Source organism: Protopterus annectens, chromosome 10.part0 (assembly GCF_019279795.1).
Source record: "Protopterus annectens isolate FY-2018-M chromosome 10.part0, PAN1.0, whole genome shotgun sequence".
NCBI classification, from domain to species: domain Eukaryota; kingdom Metazoa; phylum Chordata; order Ceratodontiformes; family Protopteridae; genus Protopterus; species Protopterus annectens.
Genome location: NC_056744.1, coordinates 53816114 through 53834564, shown reverse-complemented (window position 1 = coordinate 53834564; position 18451 = coordinate 53816114). Strand labels below are relative to the sequence as shown.

At 40.7% G+C, this 18451-nt stretch overlaps 1 protein-coding gene across 1 annotated transcript in view; it reads left to right on the top strand.

The window, feature by feature from the left end:
• Positions 1-18451, top strand: part of HEXD (hexosaminidase D) — a 651835-nt gene that overhangs the window by 265765 nt on the left and 367619 nt on the right. The window contains exon 7 of the mRNA XM_044085015.1: positions 17585-17768. Coding sequence (XP_043940950.1) covers positions 17585-17768 — 184 coding nt within the window. The remainder of the gene's footprint in view (positions 1-17584; positions 17769-18451) is intronic.

The window sequence follows — 18451 nt, the reverse complement described above, 5'->3', positions numbered from 1 at the left end:
AAACCCACACTGTCTGAGTCACATTCAGATCTTCATTCTTCTGTGCCAGGAATCTAGTACACTGATTTATGAGTGTTTTCATAATACTTGCTTTCATTATCTTCCCATTGTTTTCACTTTAGGATATTATCTTGTACCTTGTTGCTTGAAATGATGCATTTTTTTTCTATTGGACTAACTCTACACTATAAATAAAACAGTAGTCATGAACTAGTTTCTGAGTTCTGTATTTTAGAGACAAGAATCTGACAATTCAGATTTCCAAGATGGATGCACACTAATCAACAGCTTAATTTCAGCTCTGCCAGGGTGAAAAAAGAAACTAAGAAGTAAAAGCTAGTAATTCTTCCAGCTTGAGTAAAATTTGGTTACTGGCTAGTAAGTACACTGCCTGGATGCTAGCAAGTAAGAAATTTAGAGAACCTGAAAAAACATAGACTAGAAAAGGTGAAGAGAAAACATTGACTGAGAAGAATCTTGTAGCTGTTCAGCAAAAAAGTTCAAGCTCCAAGTTTGGTGTAAGAGATGGCTTCCAATAATTTAGAGGAAAAATAAATCAAAAGTACACAGAGCTGATTGTAATAAATGAAACACCTACGGAGTATATCTACTTAAATAACAAAAGGCTGGAAAAATAAAGCTTTAACTAGCTATTTAGATTAAATGATAAAACTGAAAAAAATCAGAGGTTAAATTGAAGAAAAGGCTGACTGAGCATGAGACTTCTCAAGAAGAGCTGCCTTAAAAATGTAGACAAAGTTAGAAGTCCGATCACACAGAGAACACCTGAGAATCTGAAGTTGTTAACCTCATTTGATCTTCAACCTGTGGGTTTCAGATCCATCCTCGGATCAGACTCAGCTGAATACTCCAGCCTTGGAGCAGAAAGCTAAGCTCTTGCTCTCCTACCCATAATGCCGCACTCCCCCTCCAACCCCCAGATCTCGTTTGCTGCTCGTTTGAACAGCTGCGGGTGGAGTCTGTCACTGAGCTCCCTCCAGGGTATCAAACATATTTTTGGGTGTTGTAAATTGCACATTTTGAATATTTTCTCTCTCTTTTTATTGTCTCTTTCTTTCCTACTCTTAAAAAAAAAAAAGTTTTTTGTAGTTAGCTTTAGTAGAGGGCTGGTAGTGTAGGTCTGTGTATCTTTCTACTTCCTTCTCCTCTTCCTCTCTCTTTTCTTCCTGCTATGGCTGATTTTAAGCCAGTAGGCTTTAGAAAATGCAAAGAGTGTGGGCATAAGCCCCTTCCCTCTGATGGCTACACTCTTGTGTGTTATCTGCTTAGGGGCAGCCCATCTAGATACCTCCTGTTCTATCTGCGCAGGCTTTAACTAGTGCACACTGATAGACAGGAGGAATAAATGAATCCTCAGGAGTCTTATCCCTTCTTCCACCCCCCTCCACTATGAAATCCACTTCAGGGACTCAAACCCCCACCAAGAAAATGGTTGAAAAAAGTAAGGATCGGGACAAGGGGAAACATTCTCCTGACAAAGTCTCTGCCCCCGCAGGAGAACCTCAGACGAAAGTCCACTCATCTACCTCAGCATCTCCTTGGCTGCGATCCCCTCGCTTTTCCATGAAGCCAGTGGGTCCCTTACCCAAGTCCCCTATTCTGGCATCATCCAGGCCGGGGTTGATAGCCTCTTCTGCTAGGTCCTCCTTTAGCCCTTTGAGGTGGACAGGTTCATGAGGAAATTTCTGAAGGTGCAAACTCAGATGGGGGTTTTATCTGCTTCGGCGCCCATCCAGTTTTTATGCTGATCTCTCCTTCTCTGATCCACTCATCTGCATCTGAGCCCTCTGGTCATAGAATCCCAAGTTTCGAGAAGTCGGTGCCGGCAGCTACCTGTACCTCAATGCCCAACGGTCACCCTGAGTCTGGTTCGAGGGGTAGGCTTCAGCTGCCCATTTTTCTGAGCTGTCCCTTCGTCTTGGCGCTTTGGCTCTCGATAGTTCGGGTCCAACTCTACCTTCGGCACCAAGTGTGGTGAGAGTTTGCTGAGCTTCGACGTCAATAGAGCCAGCCTCGATGGAGTTGCCCTCGGGGTCTCATTTGCCCTCAGATTTCGAAGTACCACAGAGGGTTCTCTCTGCTCCTGCAAGATCCTTGACTCTCCTTTCTTCGGACCTGACCCCTATCCCACCGTGGGACAACCTGTTCCAGGAAGCTTTCAGGTGGCTGCACTGCAGGAGCACCCCATGTCTTCTGACACCTCCCCGGAACATCCACCGAGGAGGTGCAGAGGAAGCATGCATGCAAAAGGAGGCACCTGGATTCCCCTCCAGAATCCCTTACCAAATACACAAATTTGGATGAAGGATAGAGTTCCCCCAGATCCCCACGTGAGGATGTGTTCTTTGGAGACATCATGGAGATCCTGTGACAGAAACATGGGTGATCCATCTACAAACATAACTCTAACAAGTCCGTGTTCCTGAAAGCTTTTAGGACAGGGTCATCTACATCCTGGGTTTTTCCCCCTGCTTGACCCCCTGATTGACTTGATTTCTAGCAGGGCATGGAAGGAACCAGACATGGTAGAGTCCATACCCAAGCACCCAGATTAGAATCTTAGCATGCCTGCGGATCGACTCCACTTGACTAAGGGTATCCTGGTTGATACTGTGGGGGTGTCAGCTGCCACGAAGAAAGAGCTGGCCCAGAAGAGCTGTTCCATCCACCTTCCAGACAGGGAGTCTAGGGCAGTGGACCAGTTTGGTAAATGGGTCTATTCTTCAGCGACCTTTTCTTTGTGCGTGCTGAACTACTTGGCACATGTGATCAGGCTTCAGAGCGACCTTGTCAAGGAAATCTCTGAGTCCATCTGGGGAATCCATGTCTGAAGAGGACAGGAAGGTCTTCTCCTCCAGAATGGCCACCCTTCATGCTGTTTCCAACATGTCTATGAGGATACTTTCACATGCTGCAGAGGGTTCCTCAAGGGCGGCCTGTTTGGGCGAAGCCATTAAGCAGCATGCCTGGATGAGGCTCTATAAATTCTCTGAACCCTTCAAAGCATCTTTTATCAATGTGCCCTTTGATGGGTCTGTGAAAAACTGAAGGGCTGCTAGCCCAGCTAGATCGAAGTTTGTAGATAAGTCTATGCCATTGTAAATATTAATGTAATCCACAGGCTTAGTTTACAAATGTAAAGAGAACTATATGTTATGATTAAACTGTATGCTGTACTGAGCTTCAAAAATGTAATTGCAGTGCCCCCTGCTGCAAGAAAGCTGATAAGTGAAACATTTTATGACTGATCTCAAAACTCTTTCTGTTGTTTTGAGGCCAGAGTTAATTGCTAGATTTTACATGTATAATGTATTTTATTGCTGTGGATTCCTGGCCAGGTGCGAGCTTACTAAGAAATGTAAATTCTGAGTATCTGGTAGCCTGGGAACCAGAGAAGTGTCAAGAATGATGTAATGTGAAATGACTCAGCAGTACTGTGTTATCAATTTAAGACTTTCTCAGAGAGAGAGAATTAAGCATTTTGGATTTTGTCTGAAGAACATCCACTCACCAACACTTGCTTGCTCTGTATGTAAGTAGGATCTTAGACTTTTAGTATTTCTCTTAGGAATAAATAGAAATAGTAAGATTAGTGTAGTCGTTTTCTGTATGTATGTCAGACTATCCTACAATATTATTTTAAACGTTTCCTGTGATTTCTGAACTCTGTAATGTCATTGTGTTGAAGTAATAAATATTGTTTTGTGTTTTTATTATTTATTATTAAATATTAAATATTTTTAAACCTTTCAACTGTGGCTGATTTGTGTAGAGACAATTTAAGCTCTAGAGTACTTGCATGTATTTAGTGATACTGTCCAAGCCACTCCAATAGTCTTGCTGCTCAGTCACACTTACTGTTTGGATAACAGTAATTTTACACAGTGAAATTGATCACCCTTTGGGAAGGGCTTTATTAGTAGCTGATAAGAGTAGCTGGTGGCAGTGATTGCTACCTTATAGCCTGGCAGGAAGGGCCATAGCTGGCGAACCTGTGCCAGCCTTTCCCAGGAGTGTCTGTGTGTTTGTATATAAACCAAATCTCAAAGTGTGTGTGTGTCAGCTACTTGGGCAGGGACATGAAGCACTGGTTGGACAGAGAGGGCACTGGAGGTTTTGGCTTGACTACTCGGCTGAGATCTGAACTCTATAGCTGTGCCAGTGGGGAGTCTTATTGTGGATCTTTAGAGAAAGGGAGAAACTAGCCCCAGACTGACTGTGATCTGTGTGTGCTCTTAAGGGAAATTTTACTTTACTGTGTGTGTACTTGTTATCCTTCCCGCTGTGCACGCCCCTCACTGGTGCTAGTGGTGAGGATCGAGACTCCTTGATTATTGGGCCAGTGCACGGGCATTACAAGGTCATTCCTTTTTGGCCCAATGGTCAGGGACACACTCTCCCAGTGTGAGAAGGACAGATAGACCCTATCTGCCATTGGAATATACTTTTCTACACCACAACAGCCCTTTTCTAGGAACCAGTATGATGGTAAAAAGCTATGGTTCCAGAAGTCTTGGGGGACTTTCTAGGACTCACAGGGAGACTTTTCCTCCAGAGACAGAGGTGGAAATGAGTCCAATGGCAGGTGTTACCCTTGCAGCAGAGGGGGTCTGAGGAAACAAGGGTCCTGAGATTCGTTCTCAGACTGGCCCTTTCAGCAGCACTGAAAGTTTGCCCGACTGCTGTACTCTGGAGGCAGTCGGGGATGTCTCTCCCTCCACCCAACAGCTTGGGAATCCATTACTACCATTCGTTGGGTGATCAAGATAATATCCAGAGGGTATAACATTCCTTTCTTCCAGTCCCCAAAACCTCCCCGATGTGCCACTCAGTCAAAGGAAGCCCGCAGCTCCAGAGATCACAAAGCTGCTGAAGAAAAGAGTCATCCAACCCGTCCCCTAGGACCAGTTTGGATCAGACATCTATTCCAGTTTCTTTTTGGTGCTAAAGAAAAAGGGGGACCTCAGACCCTTTCAGGATCTCACCTCTCTAAACAAGTCAGTTGCTAAAACAAAATTCCGACTGGTCACAATTCAGTCCATTCTGCTATTTCTGCGGAAAGGTAATTGGATATGCTCTGTAGATCTTCAGGACTTGTATTACCACATCAAGATGGACAAGCACTCCAGAAAGTTTTGCCTCTTCTGGCTGAGGGCAAATCATTTTCAATTCAGAGTACTCCGATTTGGACTCACAACAGTCCCCAGGGTGTTTACCAAAGAGATGACGATAGTCGCAGCTCATCAGAGGCTACTTGGATTTTAGGTGTTTCCTTACCTGGACGATTGGAGCCTCAATACCCCCACCCAGCATCGACTCTTACAAGCCAGGGATTTTCTTTTCCACCTAGCTGTGACCTTGGGCATAACCATAAATCTTTCCAAGTCGAGACTGGACCCGGTTCAGGTCATCGACTTTATATGAGCTTGCCTGGACACAGTTCAGTGCATGGCCTTTCTACCCCAGACAGAATTCAGTCACTTCAGTTGCATGTGAAGCAGATTCTCACCGATCATCCTCCCCCTGCCTTTCTTGTCTTCAGAGCGTTGCGGTCGATGGCGGTGACCATTCTACCCCTTGTACGCCTTCATATAAGAGTACTTCAGTGGACCTTTGAGGTGCAGTGGTCCCTCCTCAAGCTACCCCTGGACTGTCTCATCAAACTTTCTCGAGTCTGCAAGGAATCTCTTCTTTGGTGGCTTCACTCCTAGGGACTCTACTCAGGACTTAACTTTCTCCCCCCTTTTCCCAAGGCCATGGTGACCATGGACACCTCCCAGCTTAGGGTGGGGAGACATTGTCTGGGTCAGATGGTGCAAGGCACCTAGTCCTCTCCTGAGATCAATCTGTATATAAATGTCCTGGAGATGAGGGTGGTCCTTTTAGTGTTGCAAGCTCTTCATGCCTCTCTTCCATCAGGGGACCATTGCTATCCAGATGGACCACATGTCCATTGTCTGGTACAACAAACGGGGGGGGGGGGACCAGGTCTTAGCCCCTATGTCAAGAAGCCATGAGATAGTGGGTATGGGCGATCTCTTCCAACAGCTTTCTTGTTGCAACACACATTCTGGGGAAGTCAAACATTTTAGCGGACAAGCTCAGCCAAGCCATTTTGATGCCTCATGAGTGGTCTCTCAATCAGTGGTGAAAATGATCTTTCAGAAATTAGGTGCTGCAATCTCTTCACCTCTCCATTCAATGCCAGGTGCAGCAAGTACTTTGCCCTGATCTCCCCCTACAGGAGGAGTCTCCTAGTGATGCTCTGGTTCCTGCTTTGACCCCTGGTCTCCTTTATGCATATCCTCCTCTTCCTCTGATTCCCAAATTTCTCCAGAAAGCTCAGAGGTTGAAGTGCAAAGTCATCCTCATTGCCCCATTCTGGCCTCGACAAGTTTGGTTTCCTTTTCTGTGGTCTCATCTTGTGTGTCCACCCTGGGCTCTCGATCCCCTTCCAGAACTTCTGTCCCACCCTTCAGGTGACCGACACCCAGATGTCCTCAGCATGAACCTGACTGCTTGGCTACTCCACTTTCTTTGATGGCTAGAACTCCTGGGCTGTCCTCCCCATTCAGAAGATTTTGATTGCATAACATAAAGCTTCCACCAGAAAAATTTACTCGAGCAAATGGAAGAGATTTACTATTTGGGGTTGACAACACCTGTTAGATCCCATCATGGCTACGGTTCCAGCTATCTTAGAATTTTTGTCTCATGTCTTTAATACTGGGGCTAGCTTCTACACAGTTTAAAGTGCAGTTGGCAGCCATTTCTAATTTCCACATTGGTGAAGATTCTTCCTCATTGGCATCCACTAAGATATGTAAGGCCTTTTTGAGGGGCACCTTTCTACTTTGACCTCTGATTAAGGATCCTACTCTACCTTGGGACCTTACTTTAGCACTACAAACTCTGGTTTCTGCTCCCTTTGAGGCAGCGGCCACAGTCAATTTGCAGTTTTTATCTTGGAAGACCGTCTTCATAGTGGCTATTACCTCTGCTAAGAGGGTCTCATAACTTCACACTTTATCAATAAAACCTCCTTATCTGGTTTTCAATAAGGATAGAGTCACTATTTGTCCTAATCCCTCCTTTATGCCCAAGGTTGCTTCAGAGGCCAACATTAATCAAGTAATTAATCTTCCTTTTTTCCCAATTTTCAAAATGGGGGAGAATACAAACTTCATATACATAATGTTCACAGACAGCTGTGTTTTTACTTGGACAGATTTAAGTTTTTCAAAAACAGACCAGTTTTTTGTCTCCTTTGCTAATTCCACATTAGATAGACCTATCACTAAAGTGACTTTAGGTAACTGGATCTCAAAGTGCATTGCATTGGCATACTCCAAAAATAGGTCATTCCACTTCCTAATCAAGTTAAAGCACATTCCACTAGATCTGTATCTACCTATGCAACCTTCTGGTCTAGAGTCTATTGATGACATTTGCTCAGCAGCTACATGGCAGTTCTCTCATACCTTCATTTGCCATTATAAATTGGACGTCTATTCCAGGAGTAGGGTACCCTTTGGCTCTGCCGTGCTTTGGAATATCCTTCCATGAGGACCACCCGGGCTGATGTAGCTGGGGACTCTGTCCCGCAGGTTGAAAATCAAATGAAGGCAAGAACTTCAGATAAAAAAGTTATGTTCTTACCATAACATTCCATCTGAATTGTTGCTTCATTTGTCTTCAACCTTTCCTACCCTCCTCTCCCCTTCCTCAGATCCAGGGAGGATCTGGCAGAAGTGACTCAAGTCCTTCCCTCTCCTATGTCATCTAGGCCCAGAGGTCGTCTGTGGATGGTGTTCTGTGGATAATGTGGATAACTTTGCTGGTGTTTGGTGAGGGTTGTATATTTCTAGTAGCAAACTTGATCTGAGGGATGGAGGGGGAAGTGGGGCATTATGGGTAGGAGAGGAGGAGCTTAGCTTTCAACTCCAAGGCTGCAATATTTGGCCAAGTTGGATCCAATGATGGCTCCCAAACCCGCAGGTTGAAGACAAATGAAGCAACAACTCAGATGAAACATTATGGTAAGAACAGAACTTTTTTTTTAATGCTGAACCAAAGAAAATTGGAAAGAACAGATTGTATTAATTTTATGAACTCACAAATAAGCAAGATTTGTTAACTGAAAAGGCACATTGCCATGTTTGGAGCATACACTCAATGAGAAAGCAACCAATACATGTGTTATTAAAGATGCAGCCATACCAGCAGAAAGGGTTGATCCTGACAGAACTGTGGCAGAAGTATTAAAAACTGAAGATGGAAGTTAGAGACAGTAGAATGTGTGTGGAAACATTAATATTCACTGTTGACCAAGTAGAAGAGAAGCAGATTTATCCCAGGAGTCAGGGAATGTTGTGAGTCAGGTGTGAGATTCAAGCTGCTTTATCCAGCTATCTACATAATATTTTTGTCCTGGAGGATCAAAGACATTTTTAGATGCAGAACAGTTTAAGGAAGAAATATAAACGCTCATCCAACAAAGTGTGAGTCATCAAACAGCAAAGGACTCTGCTTTTCATTCTTCTGATAATGTAGCTTATACAGAGACTTTGCCAGTGAAACCTTTTCCAGTGTTCCAATGGAAAATGCTTGAGAAAGAGAGAAAAAGCACAAGAAGTAACTAGAAGAATTGGAATACCATGGACTTGAACCAGAGTCTGATGTTGGGAGATGTAGATGAACAGGAAGAAAACCAGCAACACTGAAATTAGTGAATAAATGTGAGGTTATAAAGCATCAGACACATTTGTGAAATATGGTTTTGCAAGAAAAAGTGGCTGAGAAAGATTGGACTTTTGTTGACTTTGTCAAACTAGCAGGTAGAGTGTAAAATATATACCCCACTTTGTCATTAATGCTTAGAATGACACTGAAATGGAAAAAAAAGTTAACTGTAAATAAAACAATGCTAGTTCTTAATAGTGTTTGTATAAAACATGACTTCATACAAATGGTGTGTTGTATAGTAGGACAGATTTATGTAGTATTTTGTTAGGATTTCTTAAATGTGGGGGTGAGGATGAGCCTTTTCAGTAATTGTTGTATGTCATAAGGATAAAGTAAACAGGTACTTTTTTAGTTCTAAGAAATACAGGCATTGCACTGTTAAAAAAGAAAGGCTGGACAAAAGCTAAGTTAATAGCTTATGAGTGTGTACTAAAATGTATATAGTTTTTTGTTTGAGGGTTTTGCTTAAAACAAAAAGTCTTGAAAATGTGACATATGATCATATGGAAGTGACAAGAAGCAACAGTATTAAAGAGCAACCTGCTAAACGGTGTGTGCGTGTAACACAAAACTTGAAAATAAACATTCAAAAAAGTCATATATAATAGGTGGGAGCAATAACATCTTATTATAGTGATTGTGCTGTCCATATTATTTTTGGAACATAAATGACCTTAGCGGTATAGACAAAAAGGTAGAAGTATTTTATTATATTTATATTAAGAAATACAGAGAGCAAATAATGTTATGGGAGAAACATTTGGAAAGAAATGAGCTTGTGAATTTGATAAAGAAGGGATATCAGGATGAATATTCAGCAAAATATCAGTGACATAGGAAAGGGGGTGTAGTTATACTAATTGCTTGAGGAGCTCCAATAGTGATAGAAGAGGATAAAAATATAATAATGGTAGATTCGTGGTAGTAAGGGGCTACTGGCAAGGGAGTTGACATGTATTTGTATTCCACCCAAAAATGTTATTATGGAGCTTAAGAAAATTTGGGGAGAAATAATCAGCTTTTAAGAGGGAGTATTGATTATAATTGGGGACTGGAACTTTATTTGCAAGAGCACGTATGTATCTGGGGGACCTAGAAGGGAAAATATAAGAAAAAGGGTAAATTACTGAAGGAATTTATGAAAAAATTTGGTATAGAAGACGGAAATTTAGTACTAGGAACTTGGAGAGAATTTACATTTTCTCCAAGGTACAACACCTGGGATACACTAGATGGAAATTATATTTGATAGGAGTGTGTGCATTTAATTAAAAGTTTCAATGCACATCCAATAACTATTTCAGAACATGCACCAATAAAAAGTAAGGTAAAAATGAAAAGTAATAAACGAAAAATGAGACAATGATGCTTTCCTACTTAACTGTTAAAAAGAGAGGAATCTAAGAAATGAGTAGTGGAAATTATTCAAGAGTTATTAGGGAAGATAGATATTTTTTCCAGAGGCTATAGGTAGTAGGATAAAATGAAAATTGAGTTTAAAATATGGTAATAATAAAGAGAGGTGGTTAAAAAGTAATGGGAATTATTTAGAGGGGGCTGGCAAAGGTTAAAATATTGTAGAATAAGGGAAATCTCAGAGAGCAAGAGGAGGTTCAAATGCAGAGTGCTAAAGAAAAAATAAAGGTGTATCTGGATAATATGCATGACTTTAGAAATATTGCTGTTAAGGAATTGCTTTTGCTAATAACTCCAGAGCTCAGAAATTTTTAACACAATGCCTTAGGCAACAGAAAATAGAAAAGGTTGTTTCCAAACGTTGGGAGCCTATAACAAAAATAAAAGAGATCCTGTAGACTTATTAGAGATACTTTGTATATTTTATGAAAACTTGAACAAAACAGAGAAATATAGAAGGCGAGAAAGAGCACAAATAGAAATATTTATGTAAGACTTAAGTATGCTAAGATTAGAGATAGATGAGGCTCAACAATTACCAGTTAAGATAGGAGGAGATAAGACAGAAATAGTGATGTATAATTAATCTGTAGGCAAGTCTCCTAGAACCGATGGTATTCCTGTGGAAATTTGGAAGTTCGGAGGGTAGATTATGATAAAGATCTGGAATGTATTGTTTAACAGTATTTTATAAGGAGGGGATGTTCCAACATCTTAGAAGAAAGCTATAGTATATTTTAATACTTGAAGATGGTAAAGCCCCATCAAACCCAGCTTCGTATAGACCTATTTCAATTTTAAACCATGATTGCAAAGTTTTTATGTCTGTACTAGCTTAAAGAATGGCAAAGGTGTTGCCAGAATTGATAGATATGGATCAATGTGTTGTTGTGGAGGGGAGGCAAACATTTGACAACTTTAAAAGAACAGTGATGATTTGTAGGGAAGCAGAATGTAAGAAAATACAGCTGTTGTTGGTGAGTCTTGATGCAGAGAAAGCATTCTGCAGAGTAAACAGAGATTTTATGAGTAGGGTAATGGAAACATTTGCATTCCCTGATAGAATAGTAAGGTTAATTAGGAGGATATGTGCGGGATCAGAGGCAAAAATTAAGGTGAGAGGATCCCTTTCTAATAACTTGTGTCTGAACAGAGGAACCAGGCAAGTGCATCCTGTTTCCCCTTTATTTGCTTTATATTTAGAGCCATTGGTAAAAAAAAATAAATAATAAGGAATTTAGAAATTCAAGGATATAATTGAGGTGGTTTTCAAGAAACATTGGCTTTATTTGCAGGTATTATTTTGTTCATAGTTGTTTACTAGGCTAACGACCACAAGGGCCTCTTTAAGCCCAGTCATGTATCCTAAATGTTTATATACATAGCCTCTCTGTACATTCCCCCTGGAGACAACATCCCAATACTCGAAGAGATCCTCTCTTGGCTATCAACTAATATCTGCAACAAAACTATAATCATGGGAGACACCAATATTAATTGGTCTTCCATTCAGTCTCCTACTCACCCCCTCAACATCAACCTATACAACTACTCTCAACTCATCAACTCCATAACTAGGCCATCCAAAGACTTCTTAAGCGGCAACATCTTAGACTGGATTCTAGTCTCCCACCCACACAACTATCCTGACAGTGGAACACTCCCTGACTCCCTCCACGACCATCTTTGCTAGACGTCTTCCTTCTCCCTTACATGTCAGTCATAATTACATAACTACCCGATGCCATAAAAGCTTTAACCCAGAAGCTTTCTCTGACACCCTTAAATCACTTAATTGGTACCCCTTAAAAACTCTACCACTAGAAAATGCAATAACTCACTTTAATACTACCTTCCTAAACATTCTAAATAATCACGCTCCCTTAATAACCAAACGAATAAAAAGGAAAGCCACCCCCTGGTTAACAAAAAACACATTAGCCACTATGCGACTTAGAGATAAAGCCTGAACACAATACCAGAAAAACAAATCTACATCTAACCTCAATGAATATAACACTATCCGCAACTCAGTTAAAAAACTTACCTCATCAGATGTCAAAACTACTTCATCCAACTTCAAAACAACCATAAATCCAACCCACAAAAGTTCTGGAGAGGTATAACTACCCTCTTAAAACCTGGTACTACAGAAAATCCAAACCCTTTCCCAAATTTACAAGACACAGATCTTGCTACCCAATTCAATTCTTTCTTCATAGACTCTATTTCCAAACTAACCTCTTCTTTTTCAAATAACAATCCACCTCCTTCCTCCACTTCTCCCAAACCACCTCCCCCTCCAACATGTTTCCCTCACTCCCCATCTTCTCAACCCCCATCGTTTTCCATTAAACCTATTCCTACTTCTACTATAAAAAAACTCCTGCAGAAATTAAAACCATGCACCAATGCCCCTGATAACATTCCCCCATACTACCTCAGCATAGCTGCTGAAGCTGTTGCCCTCCCTATCAGCATCCTGATCAACTGCTCTATCCAAGAAAGTTTGGTTCCTCAAATCTGGAAAAAAGCTTACATCCTTCCTCTGCATAAAGGAGGGAATAATACTAATGTTGCCAACTTCCATCCCATCGCCATCCTCTCTCCCATTTCTAAAGTCCTAGAGAAATGCATCCACCTTCAACTCCTTCCCCATCTCTTAGACAACAACCTATTAACCCCTACACAACACGGATTCAGACCACATCATAGCACCATGACTGCCCTTCTATCCTTCCTTGAAACTGTGAACAAGGCTAGAGATTCTGGCTTCACTGTTTCTACCATCCTTTTTGATCTCTCTAAGGCCTTTGACACTATCTCTCATAACCTACTTCTTACTAAGCTATCTAACCTAAACCTCTCACCCTCTTGCCTCAACTGGTTTACCAGCTATCTATCTAATAGGTAACAAGGTGTCAAATGGCAAAAAGTCACCTCCTCCTTCCTTAACACCCCAACAGGTGTCCCACAAGGTTCTATATTGGGCCCCCTCCTCTTTAACATTTTCATTAATGACTTTTCCCACTCTATCCCTCTTGCTAACATTATTCAATATGCTGACGATTCCACAATCTGTGCTGCCTCTTCCATCCCGACTCTTTTAAAGCTCACTCAAGATGCCTTCTCCACCACAGAAATGTGGATGAAAGACAACCATCTAGCACTCAGTGCTGCTAAAACTAAATTTATGATATTTACCCCCTCTAAAACTAACAACTTAGATCGTAATTTATTCTCCATCACCAGCCAAAATAATATACCTCTTGAGCTGGTATCTGAAACCAAACTACTAGGAGTCCAAATAGATGACAAGCTTAAATTCAACTCCCATCTACTACTAAACATAAAAAAAACACCAAAAACTTGGCATGCTCTACCTACACAATCAGTTCCTCACCTCAACTACTAAGCTGACTCTCTCTACTACATTTCTCTTACCTTCCCTTCTCTATGGAGCACCTCTTCTAACAAACCTACAATCATCTCCCAAAACCAAATTATCCTCTTGTTACAATAAAATAGCCAGATTCGCCACTAGCAACAAAGCATCAACCCATCACTGTGAACCTCTCCACAAACTCAACTGGCTAGAGCTACCCAACTACCTCTCTTACACTCAGCTCACCTATGCTCATAAACTCATCTTCCAGCCATCCCTCTGTCCCGCACTCTCTACTACCTTTAAAATGCACCACACTCAAAGATGTCTAAGGTCAAACAATCAAAACCTTATAGAAGTTTACAGACCCCTCCACACTCCAGGACAAAACCTCCTGTCCTTGTCATTAGCACGTATATGGAACTCCCTTCCCCCTGCCACTTGTACCATTACTTGCCTCCCATCCTTTAAAAAATCAGTCCACTCTCATCTAACCTCCACATGGGAATGCTCCTGCTCCCATCCCTCATAACCTACTCTTTACTTTTTCTCTTCCTTCTCTCAAACCCCAGGTAGCAAATTCATGCTTGCTTCCAGTATACAACTCCTTACAAGTATCTAGCAACTCCTTATCCTACTGCATCTAACTACCTCTCCTCAATCAATGAAAAAAAAAATGATGCCATTATTACCTTTGATTGTAACACTCTTGTTCTAATTGTCAGAAATTGTATAATGTTAACCTCACTAATCCTCATGCAGTCTATGTGTGTATCCTAATCTTTATGTAATCTGTATTTGGAGCTTTTCTCCCCAGGACTCCATTGAAAACGGGTTCTTCTGGCCCAATGGACTATACTGGTTAAACAACTGCAAATAAATAAATAAAAAATGTCTGACAAGTTCTGATACCCCTGATAAGTGTAAGTATGGGTCTGGGAGATGAACCATTTACAGGTCACCCGTGTCCCTTAGAGACATAGGTGACAAACCAGGGATACATTTCTAGTTTTCCATCCAGTTGTCCAAGTTGCACTTGAATTGAGTTAGGGAGGAACTCTGCTTCACATAGATGGGGAGCCTTTTCCATAGACAGGGTAGTCCCTAGGATGCATACCTATCTCTCCAGCAAGTCCTATTTATGTCACAGGCAAGGTTTAAGTCTTTAGAACAGGTAATTCTGGTGTTGCTTCTTTTGTGGATATGCAGGAGGTCAATCAGAGAAGCCTGTAGGAGACAGAATACAGGGATAGGGCCTTGAGGTGGTCTGCATAGGACATATTACTTACAACCTGTATTCTTTTAGTGAGGAACCTCTGTGGACGTTCCAATTGTTGAATATGTCTGGTTAGATACCAAAAGGGGCATTGTACGTAATGATAGGTCTGATTAATGCTGAATACAGTGGAACAATGACTTCCTTGGACTTAGATGCCATACCTTTGTTGGGTCACCTCTAAGGGGTGTGTTGTCAGTATGATAGTTATTAGGGATGGATGACTTTCCAAAGGATACTATTATGCATTTCTTGGCATTTAGTTTTAGTCCATGGCTTTGACACCAGTTGTCTGTGTCAGCCACTCCTGGAAAACATCTGTGTCAGTGTGAGATTCAATGACAGCTAATAATTTGCAGTCATCTGCAAATTTAGTCAGCCAGACATTGGCCTTGACTTCTGAGAAGTAAATGCAAAAAGGAACAGTCCAAGGACTAATCCCTGAGGAACTCCACTTGTGACTGGCCTCTTTGTAGAGGTGGACTCCCCAATTCTAACTTCTTGGGTCGTGTCTGTGAGCCAGTTGGCTATCCACTGGGTGAAATATAAGTTTGTACCTAACCTCTGGAATTTGTCAACAATGCCCGAGTGGGGCATTGTGCCTGATAAATCCAGAAAAGGGACATTTCTGTGTTGTGGAACATTTTGAGACAGTTTCAAGTCTTCACAGGATATAAAATTATTGAAGATAAAAGAAAGGCTGTAGCTGTAAATTATGTACCCACACGTGAACTGGTTCAGCAATACCCATATTCATGGGGACACGATAAAATGATGTATTTAAGAGTATAGATTAAAAAGGCCTCTGTTATGGCAGCTAGTGATATATGGCAAGAAACTAAACAAAAAATAATACAAAAACTTTGAAACTGAGAGCTTTTGTTTATGGATATTAAAATATAAGCAGTGAGAATGTTTTTAGTCCATTTAGATTTATGTACAGGTGAAGCATATTTTTATCAAACTGAGGAAAAATTGTGGACAGTAATTGATGATGAGGAAGCTGGGGGAAATTTAAGAAATAAAGAGAAATTGGGAATTTGGATGCAGATCCTTAAGGAGAATAACATAACAGCCATACAGAATATTATATTCTTAAAGTAGCAGAAATTATTCTAAGAACTAAGCCAACACAAGAATGGAAAAGGAGATTTTTTTGTGAATAGAGATGGCTGCACGTATGTTTACAGAGAACAGGCAAGAGGGGGCTGGAATTTTACTGGAGAAAACTGGCAAAGGAACCAAGGTACTGGGAGCAAATAACTAGAAAGGGAAAGGTAATAAAATGGAACGAGGCCAAGAAGACATTTGGATGGCAAGCGAGAGTCTGCCTTCCTTACCAGGGATTAAAATCAGAGTATAGATAGAGAGAGGGGGGACCCTAAGTGAAAGGCTTGGTAGAGTTTTTAGCTGAATGTAGAACAGAAGCTGCTGTTAAAAAATGGATAGTTAGTAGGGCATGTACAATATTGCACAATAACTGTAAGAATCAATCGGAGGAGGTTAGAAAAGACTGGGAAGAGAGACTGACTATGCAATTTACAAGAGAACAATGGGAGGATGTATGTATGTTTGCATGTTTCCATGTATGCAACAAATAGAAAGCTCAGAATGTTTGCTTGGAAGTGTTTGAATAGGTATTTTCTAGACCCCTAGCAGAGTCCAAAGAATTTTTCCTCATCTAGATGTCAAATGTTGGAGGTGCAATGGAGAAGAAATAGATAGCTGAGAACATATGTTCTGGTGGTGTAATGAGTCAACAGACTCAAAAATTCCCTACAGAGTACTCTGTCAGAAATATTGGGTGAGCAAATGGGTATAACTAAGGAAATAATTCTTCTGAACTGGGAGACTGGGAGACCGGATGTGTTTAATTCTGATGGCAGCCAAAAAAGCAATTGCTAGGAAATGGAAATAGAAGTCTAAACCAGCTGCATTTGAAGTATTGAATATTGTAACATAGACAAAATAAACTGGAAGTGGGATATTTAGAAAAGCTTTGAAGCAAATTACACAGAAATAAAATGGAAATTATGGGAACAATATATGCAGAATAATATTTTGGAGGTGGAGTGAGGTTTAAGGGAAGGCAGGAATTGAACAATTTATGCAATTTTGAACTGATGATGGTTATAAAAAAGAGCATATGTGATGTATAATGTGTGTAACTAGGTACATGGTAATACAGTTTGTTTTATATCAATATATGTTTGCGTACGTCTTAAGTGATAATTTAATAAAGGTGTTAGAAAAGGATCATATGTTTAGCAGAAATGATTTTCTCTTATTCTTCTGGAGTATGAAATAATTCTGTATTTGACTGATAAAAGACATTTCTTAGTTTCTGCTCAGAGTAAACAGTAACCCACACAGACCCACTGTATTTCATGTGTATTCACTACCAGTGAGAAACTGAGCTCCACTATATCACTCATCCTACATTACTTTTTTCATTAAAAAGTCGAGGCATGCCAGAATATTGTGTCATTCACAGGAGGTATCATTGTGAATGTTACCTTAGAACCTGCATAGTTTATCTAGTCGTTTTACATCTTGAAGTATGCATTCTCATGGCTGCCCATGAGGCACATTTTAGTAAAAGTGTTCATATATGTGTATAAGTTAGACACATTTTGTAGTAAAACATAATAAAATATTGTCATCGATAACTTTAATGTCTTTTTGAAAGTCTTAAAATTAAGCAGATTATGAAGGCATATCTTTCTTAACATACGTTCTAGGTCTTTTTCCTTGGAGAAGGTGAGGAATCTAAAATGTGCCTTAAACAAGGTCAGAATCATGTTGACAGACTGTTCCTGTCCCATGTAAAAGCTGTTGCACAGCACATAGTTACTGCCTATCAAGGTGTGAAACCTATTATATGGGATGATATGCTCAGAGACTCTCCTGAAGATCATATTAAAGGTACGTCTGAGGAAAGAATAGTCAGAAGTATGTAACAAACTGTTATTAAATGTGGGGCTTAAATGTATATTTGGTATTATTCCTGAATCTTAAGCATTACTGAAGTACAAAATGAGAGAATAGTGTTTGGAATAATGTGTCAGTCATAACACTCCTCAAACTACAGAAGTCTGGGAAGTATACCTAAAAAAATATGCAGTTAATACAGTAATTATGCAGTGCTGTTTCTTTGCTGTACTGAGAATCTAATTTCCAAAACCATATCCTATTCATTCAGTCCATCCTGTCTGACCTGTAGGCCCTCAAGCCACTTGTCAGATTGGATTTGGCATCATTAGTGCCCCAAGCCCTTTAAGATTTCTCCTCCCAACATGCTCTAGTGTCCAGCGTTAAAACATGTTTTAATTCGACCTTTTGTGACCTTACCAGTCGGTCCATGTAAAATGCTCATGTATAAAACTTACGGGCTTGCACTTCAGATGAAGTCCACATCGGTTTTTCATAGTCATGTGCATTAAAAGCTTTCAGATCCATGTAAGCTGTCAGTGCCTTTCCATTGGGGGGTGGTAACATAATTCTGACTCATTTTGTGTGGGACAAACTCTCACTCGCTGCATACCATTGGAAAGCAACTAAGTATGCCTCCACAACATGGTCTAGTCTGAGCTTATTCAGGGTTGAAC